Source organism: Pygoscelis adeliae, unplaced genomic scaffold (genome assembly GCF_000699105.1).
Source record: "Pygoscelis adeliae isolate BGI_AS28 unplaced genomic scaffold, ASM69910v1 Scaffold226, whole genome shotgun sequence".
Lineage (NCBI taxonomy): Eukaryota > Metazoa > Chordata > Aves > Sphenisciformes > Spheniscidae > Pygoscelis > Pygoscelis adeliae.
This window is the reverse complement of record NW_008824983.1, coordinates 3,041,342-3,050,618: the sequence shown is the minus strand read 5'-3', so window position 1 is coordinate 3,050,618 and position 9,277 is coordinate 3,041,342. Positions and strand designations below refer to the sequence as shown.

Genomic DNA, 9,277 nt, shown 5'->3' with positions numbered 1-9,277 from the left:
ATTCATCTGTTCTCAATATTAGTTTATCTGATCTGCATCACGCTCTTTTTTTTGCTGTACATGTTAAAGATTAGTGTTGGTTTTTGCAGTTTGCTGTGGTCTGCAGTGATTAGTAACATTTTGCCTGGGAGGTTTGTTATTAAAACACTGGCCTTGAGCTTAATCTGGTATTTGAGCTTTGTACTGAAGCCATTACCGTACTTCGGGTACCACTTCATGGAGACAATTAGCAATTATAGTTCTTCCTCTGAGAGGTTTTTTACAGAGGAAATACAGAATCACAGCGTTGCTACCTTCTTCTATGATGTTTCCTCCTTCATTACCGTAACTTTTCAGTATCTTGAACATCCTTGGGTAGTTAAGATACTTCTATTGGTATTTCTTGGGAACATTGTTTTGGTTTTGTCTAAGGTTAATAAGCAATTTAAGAATATCATCCAGAGATCTGCCCCAAGGCTGGATAGTTATGACTAGCAGGGTGTGTGGGATAGCATGGGCAAGTACCTAGGACAGTGGAACACCAAGACAGTTACCTTGCTTCTGAACCCTCGCTCACATCCTAAAGACCTTTCACTCCGCAGCTTAAGCTAACCACTATGAACACAACATGTTTTATACATCACCTTTTGGATACTATCTTACTATATTGCAATATTACCCACTTAAAAGAAAAAGGCATGCTTAGGCACTTAGTCTGGTAAGTGTTAGGTTCTTGGGTTATTTTTCTTTTTTCAGATGGCAGAATAATTAATTTTGTAGACTCTCTTTGGAAAACAGATTTAATTGGAACACTACTCCACCTGTAGTGGAGTTTAGACCTCAGCTTCTGGAAACACACACAAAAAGGCCAAATTTTAAAGGATTTTAATTCTTGATCTATAATGGGCACTCTGACAAGCCCGCATAGGAACATTGCAGATTTTTATTTAAAAAAAAAAATTAAACTATACTCAATACTTAACTACAGTGGCTGCTTACTTCCTTGGATAATAAACACCAGATATGCAACTGGTTCTATTTATCGCTTACAATAATTATTTATGCAGTGATGACAGCTGTCAGCCTCACCTACAGACCAGGACCCCATGGTGTTAGGGTCCATACACATATAGGTACAAAAGACAGCAACAACACCACCACACTCTCCCCCAAACTCATATTCAAGCAAAAGAATTCATAGCTTCCTCTACCATGCAGTTTTTCCCTGTGAGTTTAAAATGCACGAAGCTTGAAATTCAACTGAAGTATGAAAATACCAACTTTGCTTTTTTCAAGATACACACGAGTGATGTTTTTATTTCATCTTTTGTTTTTTAAAACCCTTGGAAGAGTTACTGCTTCTCATATGCTTCTGGTTTGGGGTGGGGTTTTTTTTTTTGGGTGGGTTCCCCCCCCCCCCTCTTTCTTTTTAAACTAAATCATAATCACCAGTTCTTCCAAAGGTCTAATACAGCACAGCACAGCTTGTTCTCATCTGGATAAATGTGGCTTCAATGTGTGCAAGCATGTCTGTGCCTGTGTGTGAACAGCAATGCACGACTGCAGCACTTACGCTGGAAGAGTTACATGTGTTGTACCAACTGGAACAATTTCCATGGACTTTCCCCAGAATTTGTTTTTCCATCTTACATCTGAAACAGAAAGAGGAAAAAAAAAAAGGCAGGTTTAGTCATAAGCATGGGTGAATCATTCTATTTCTGGGTTCTAATTTATTTTCAAGAAATGCAAAATAACAAAGTGCAACATAATAAAGTGTTCGAAAAGTGCTGTGGACCTTCGAACATGGGGGTTTTGGTTTTTTTTTGTTTTTTCATTACATTATTGGTTATTTAAATAGCAAAGTCCTCTCTCAAAAACTTTTTCAAAAGAGAGGAATTTGAATAAGCTATAGACAGCATATATTTATCCGCAATTGCGTTGCTAGTGAATGAATGCAGACATTTCCAAAAACAAAAGCATAATTTCAAATACAAAAATATAGCAACTACGAACATCCACAGTGAAGAAGCAAAAGAATGTTTCAAAGGGCACAAAATTGCAGAGGGATTTAGTCCAACTTCCTCTGTAAATTTAACTGGCCTTCTAAAATCTTGTCTGAATCACAGAAAGACGCATCCAAATCTCACGTCATTTCTCCAAAAAAAGATGAGAAATCTCAATGCAAGTTTAGCCAAATTTATTGAGCAAAAACACCTGGAAGAGAAAGAAACATGGACAGAGAAGCACGGCAGAAGGGGTATAGAGTTAAATTAGGCTAGATAATCAGGCAGTAACTTTCACAGTAACTTCAGAGCTCAGGGGAATAGTATCCTTGCTGTATTAGACACTAGGACTCCATTTCCTGGCCAATCTGAAAAAGAGGGAAAAAATCATCTCTAGTGTCAAAAAGATGCTAGTGCTAACACAAGGAAAACCAAAACACTGTTTCCTATACAGTTGTGGGGAGAATCTGTTATGCTGGCTTTGAGACAGATGTTCAAACCGTAGTTAGATTACATATCTCCTGAGTATGTATGTTCAAGTGATAGGACTGAGCCACACCAAGCTGCAAAGGCTGGAATGGGACATAGGGCAGAATTCCTCATGAAAAAAGTAACCCTTTTCTTATCACTTGAGAACAGGACCCTTTTTTTTTTAATTTTGAAGTTTGATGCTGGGCCAGCATCCTTAGTGACAGCAATTCTATCGTGATACCTATACTGCACAATAAGAGGTCCAAAACTACCTTGACTATGATGGTGTTGAGCCGAATTCTCTACTAGCTTTCTCTCTTTCGCAGTGGGATGGAAGAGAAAGGGCAAAGGCACACCCTACTGAGTTTAAGAGTTAAAATGTATTATCAGACTGTGTTACATTCTATGTTCTCATAAATGGCACAGCTGTCCCACAGAGATCAGTACATGAGAAAGAAACATCTTGGGAACCAGTGTGTAACTTGAACATGCAAAAACTTTAGGACAGCTAAGAAAAGCGAAGTGTTATTTTCAAAGCTATGCTCAGACTAATTCAGGCACAGGTACTGTAATAGCTGGAACTTTCTATTCTGCGTTTCTGTTGTTCATGTGTCCACACTCCTTTGCAAAAGCAGAGTCAGCTTCATAAGTCAGGGAAAACGATTTCCAAAATAACTGTCCCTGTCAGAACCCAGTCTTTTGGCTCACTAGAGATGATCAAGAGATTTCTTGATGTTGAAACAGATGAACTAGTGTCAGCGTCTGGTGGGATGACAGCACTAGTCTGGCAATGTTGCTGAGGACTGTCTCCTTTTTGGCTGAGGAGGTAACATAGCAAGTGAAAAGATCTTTGCACACAGAAAGAACTTGCCTCATTCACAAGCTACCTTTATGATTAACTTGATGTTAATCTTTCCACATAAGTTAATATAGCCCCATAACAAGAGGCCACAGCATTTACAAACTGCCTTTGCATTGGAAAAAAATCATTGTCTAGATCTCCCATAAGCTCAGCTAGCCACATTTAAAAACAAAACGAAACAAAACAAAACAAAACCCCCAAACCCTGCAGTACCCTGACTGAGTCTCCTGTGCTCATCAAGACCAAATCTCAGACTCTCTCTCATTGATCAGATTCTCAGCTCTCATCTTTACAGAAGAGCTTTGCTCTCTAAATGCAAGTGTTAAAATATTTGAGTGATAACCGTTGTCAAGATGTTAAACAAATCAGTCTCATCAGTTTTTATTAAGACAGGCTGCTACCTAGTCTTACTTATACAGTATTCAGTTACTGAATAAATTTTTGGTCATCTCTGCTTTTTGGCTAAGAACAAAAGGACTCTTGTCCCTGTATTTGTTTACAAAGCAAAGAATCACATTGAATAATGAAACCCAGACTAATGACAGAGTTCCAATTTCTGTTCAGTATGGCTCCAGCCGTAATAACTATAATCAAGTCGGCAGAGACAATCATAACAGAATTAAAGGTTATAACATGGCTACATTGTGAATTGACAAACCTCTGGGTGAAGGATTTTAACTGAGTTAAAAGGCACAGCTATGTTCTGTGTACACTCCAGAAATATCTAACCGCACAGGTATTGTGACTGGCTGACAACTTCACCAGCATTACACAGCAAACAGAGCTCCAAAACAGTTTTTTTGAAACACAATGTTAGTAGTCAAATAGCACAAAATCTTACATACTGTAATAATGCCAGCAGAGAACGACATGGTAAATATATTTATCCTTGCTTTTATGCTCATTTTGGGAATTTTTTTTCAGAACAGGTTTACAAGATCTGCCAAGGCTCAGGGTTTAACTTGTAGTTTTTCAAGCTGTGTTCTAGCTTGTTTGTTTTATAAATAGCTTGAGGTACAACTCTTCTTTACTAGAGAACTCCTCCCCAAAACAAACCTGATTTTAAAGAAATGCAGATATTTGTACATGAAAAGAATAATAAACTAATTTTACAAAAAAACCTTGAACATTTTTATAATGTCAGAACATCCAATTAAGAAGCATGCAAATAAGTATAGGCTAGCATTTCTTAAAGCCATTCTAATACAATTTAAGCAGGGAATTTCACCTTTCTGGATATTTCATGTTAGACATACAATGAAAATATTATGACCACTGTAAAAGTAAACGATAGACTGAAGAGTTACCTTGCCAAAAAGTAAAATTCACAGATTCAGCATGGCATGCAGAAATAGGTGGATGGTGACTGACCTAATAGCAAGACATGAAAGGAGAAAAAAAAAGATGGACATATTAACGCTTGAATAGTCATTTTGGTTTGGGTTTTTTTTTTTTTCTCCTTCATTTTTCATTCATAGATGGCCTTTACAAATTGAACATTTACTTTCCTTTTGCAGTTGTGTCCTGAAGGGGGAGTCAGTGAGATTAATAAGGTACTGAGACCTAAGAAGCCTTGAAAGAAATGGGAAGCACTTATTTTAAAAGGCCTGGGAATTTTGTTCATCGAGTGAAAATCTAACTATATATTTTGTACATTGTCTCTAATGTGATAATTACATTTACCCTTAGGGCCCCCTTAATATACTAACAGAAGCTGCACTTCAAGCACACAGACAAAAATAAAAAAAACAAAGGGCCAAATTCTTCTGTACAGTAAATAACCACAAAACCCTGACTATGAGGGAGGAGACAGTGATCAGCATCTCTGAGGGGGCCATGGGTGGAGAAATCAAGCCATGAAATTCCATCTAGAAACCCTTAATACTGCAGTAGTGACACCTCAGGTGTTTCTAGCGCGAAACTCTAACCACGTGCACTGCATTTTATCAGCTTTGGGTAATAGCACATACATGAATTAGGGCAACCACCAAAATAGCAAAGCAAGGACTGCGAGTAAATAAAGAAATACACAATGGAGGCTATTAAAAGGGAATAGTAAAAAATAAAGTAACTTCACAAAGTGAAAGCAGCCACTCCACCTTGGCTGTAAATTCTCCCTTCTGGGTGAATACGACTAACAACTAACCAGGACCAACTCTTTGACATGTAATGCCTACTGTTTTTTTGAGAGACAACTTTATTGTCAAGTCAAATTGCTATTTCCCACTATGAATTTAATTTCTTAGCCACCTACATGGCTCAAATGCAGTTCTACTTTCTTCTTTGTTACTCATTTTGCAAACCTGATCATTTTTTCCGCAGGCATCCAGTTATTTACTGAACATCCTCTACTTGGTTTAAAAAAAAAAAAAAAAAAAAAGAGAAAAGTACTAATTACTCTCAGCTATGCCCTAATCCACCAAAAGCAACACTCTCTCTCTCTCACATACTGTACCCAGATTAACCCCAGATGTCACTACAATTCATGGGTTAAACTTAGCTCTCACTTAAACTGTTATAATTCCAGAGTAAGGTCATGGTGCTAAGTGGAGTTAGTCTAAACACACTCTAGTAATAGAACAGAATCTCTGTTATTTTATACGTTTTGCCTATCTATCCCATGGATTACATACTATCTGCACTAGCAAGTTATCTAGAGGAAGCACCAAAATGCTTGCAGAAACAAGCAATCAGCAACAGCTCCTGATGCAAAGAGAAATATTTAATGCATGCAAGCTGCATGAAATTTCTTTCCTCCTATACTGCCCTCCCTTCCTAATATTCCTCCACTCCATACTATTACAGTAATTTTACCACTCCATAAACTCACGTCACCTATTGCACGTATTAGAACAATAGTCGTTAACAGCCCAAGCCCCCTCATGTATTAAAATTCCTCTTTAGAAAAAGTAGCCTTTGTACCGATTTATCCAATATTCAAGGGAAAATCTCTTCCTTTAATTCAATCTAACATTAAACACAGTACCAACCTTTATTCACCACTTTGTTACTTCAGTTTGAAGTTACACTGGTAAGCGCAGTGCTCTCTACGCATCATCTTAGAACTGAAGTAACACAATGAAGAACCAGATACACTACTTGAACTTTAAATTTGATTCTTGCTTTGACTGTTTTGCCTTTTTTTTCTTTTCCTTATTTTTATTCTTGCCTGTGACATTTCCCAAGACTAAGGAAAGATCACATAGCACTCCTTTTTGTCAGTTCTAAAACATAATGTACAAAATGTTGTATCCTCAGAGATGGTCAAAAACACTTTTCGTTTCCTAAAGGAAGCCTCTTAGAAGGCTTTCTCTGATCAAATTTCTAGGTTGTACACCCTTGCCCACTGCACTTTTTGTAATTTTTTTTTTATGTCTAGACAGAACAAGACAGCTTTCAATTATTCTTACTATGCTAGGCACCAGATCATTTAAATTTTATGTCTTTTTAACATATGTCTCAAGCTTAGCAATTTTGGTAACTTGTCTGGTTTAAATTCAATATTTTTAACCCATACGTAATAATTATTCTCCTATTGGGGAATTTTTTTCATAATCACTCAGACCTGGATGTGTTGTATACATCCTTCACCTACTACGCTGTGGTACCAGATTTGAAAAGCTTAGCCCACGAAGTATTTGGACAGGAAGCAGAAATATTCATGGTGCTATAGAAAATACTAGTAGTTGATTGACCCACACAAGGCATATATTTGTTGTAAAAGAAGACATTAAACAGCTGAAGATACAGTAATTTTAATGATCACACACAAAAGAAAATGACAAGAATGTGAATGCTTGTTGCAGTTGTGATCAGATTTCAGCATGGGGAATTGCACTCTACTTAACCAAGTTATCTAGTTACTGGAGTAGGCAGCCTGCCAGTCCTCGCTTCTCAAATGTCAGCTATTGCTTGTCATGTTCCATCCCAGAGTTAGCAGACTTTCCACAAAAACCAATTTTCTTAATTTATAATTTTGCAACATCCCTTGAGTTTTGCTGGGCTCAGGTTATGTAAAGTAATTTTGTATTTTGCTATTAATTCCAGAGGATTCCAGCCATGCATTTAGAATTAAGCAGTGCATCAAGTAGCAAATCTAAGGGTTGCAGCATACAGTACCTGTTCTGCAAAGAACTGGAAACCCTTATCTTCACGAATACATTCGTAGGTTTCTCCAAGCACAGGATTAAATGGCTTACTTCCAGCTCGGTAGTAACTGGATGCATACGCAGAGACTGCAAATGCAGCTATATACACCTGGGAATAACATACATGGAATTTTGATTAATTAATTTACCACAGCCATGCACAATTTTTGCTGTACATTCTGATTTAACAGAAGAAAAAAAAAATAAGGTCTTATCCTGACATGAGATTCTGTATTTTTCCCATCATTTGCAGACTACAAACATGCATGCCTCCTGCAAGTTAAGCACTAGCTCACACACTAGAGAATTATTCAGTTTTCAGAGAGTCATTCAAGGGTCCAGGGATGGAGTTATTAGGGTCAAACATTGCAAATTTCATCAACTGAAAACAGCATTTCTGAAAACTGTTTGAAAGAGCTTAGCATTCTGCAACACAGTTCAAAGCAGTAACCTTAAAAATCAGTACAGATTTTGTATTATAACTGGCTTTTATAGCTATGGTCTGTGATTCTATGGATCTACCAACTCTCCTTTTCCTAAACATGGCACAGGAAGTACTGGATGAGTTTTCACCAAGTTTGCTATTTTTAATGCAGTTTGAATTGAATTGCCTTTTATCTGCTGTGTGCTACTACCTAATCATGAAACTGTTCTTGATTATGATTGAGACGCAGGTAACCCTTCCAAATTTTTGCAGTCAACTCAACTCAATTAGGATTTGAGGTTGTTCGATTCAGGTCTCTTTTGTACCATTTTTCTCCCTTTTCATTCCCTTTTCCCCATCTTGTGAAAGCGTAGATGCTCTCCTTTCACAATTTCAGAAGTTGAATCCACTTCAGAATGGCTCTTTTATGGACTATTACAATTACTATGCAACAGCTAGCATTTATTTTGCTTCAGGAGTTTCTCAAAGGCAAAGAATACTCCATTCTGAGGTAATTTCCAGATGGTTGGGTGTGGGAAGGAGGGAAAAGGCTTCTTTTCACTCCCATATGAACAACTACTGCCCCTTTCCTTTTCCTTTTAGCATACGTTCTCAAGAGAACAAAAAAAGCTATGCACCGAAAACCCCAGTAAATAGCCACACCCTCTGTCCTGAGAACAGACACTAAATTGTAACCCTTGAAGAGTGTCAGAATGGAGCAAGAGGCTTTTCAAACTATTTATACACGACTATTTACATTCATTAATAACCTCATTTTAAGATAAGATATACTGAGTTGAAAAGGCTTAATTCAGTTTAAGGGACAATCTATAGCTTCCATTTAAGATAATTTAGAGAGCTTTTAATCCCTTATTTATGGGCTTACATATTAAGTAGCTCTTGTGTACCTGGAAGCAGAACAACTGAAATGCATTTTTCTCTTGTTCTTTTGCCAAATGCTGAATTCAGGGTTCTGCACTGGCAGAAGATGACACCATTATTGTGCCCAACATACATTCATATTTCCCAGTTTTGAGATCCTGAACATTTTGGATCAACCCCAAAACTTCACAAAACCAGTTAATAAAGCAAATGGAGCTAATTTAGTTAATATAAAGATACCACAGTAGTGTAGGGCTGGAAGATCCAGCATCTTCTATGTACAAATGTGTTACCAGATTAGACGCCCTTAAAAAAAGATATATTGTAGCTTTCATACCCAAGAGAGAAGTGTATTAGTTCAACTCCCCTTCCCTTTTTGCTGTAAATTTTTAATCCTACAGAGTAAGAGCTGCAAAACAGAACTAAACTACGTCTTTGTTTAACCTTGCAGGACAGCAAGGTAGTTGAAGAGAGAGACTTTCTGACAAAGCAACACAAATTATGCAGA

At 37.3% G+C, this 9,277-nt stretch overlaps 1 protein-coding gene across 1 annotated transcript in view; it reads right to left on the bottom strand.

The window, feature by feature from the left end:
• Positions 1-9,277, bottom strand: part of OSBPL3 (oxysterol binding protein-like 3) — a 97,253-nt gene that overhangs the window by 11,975 nt on the left and 76,001 nt on the right. Inside the window, exons 17-19 of the mRNA XM_009325728.1 lie at positions 7,435-7,572; positions 4,623-4,686; positions 1,553-1,631 (exon numbers count right to left, since the gene is read on the bottom strand). Coding sequence (XP_009324003.1) covers positions 1,553-1,631; positions 4,623-4,686; positions 7,435-7,572 — 281 coding nt within the window. The remainder of the gene's footprint in view (positions 1-1,552; positions 1,632-4,622; positions 4,687-7,434; positions 7,573-9,277) is intronic.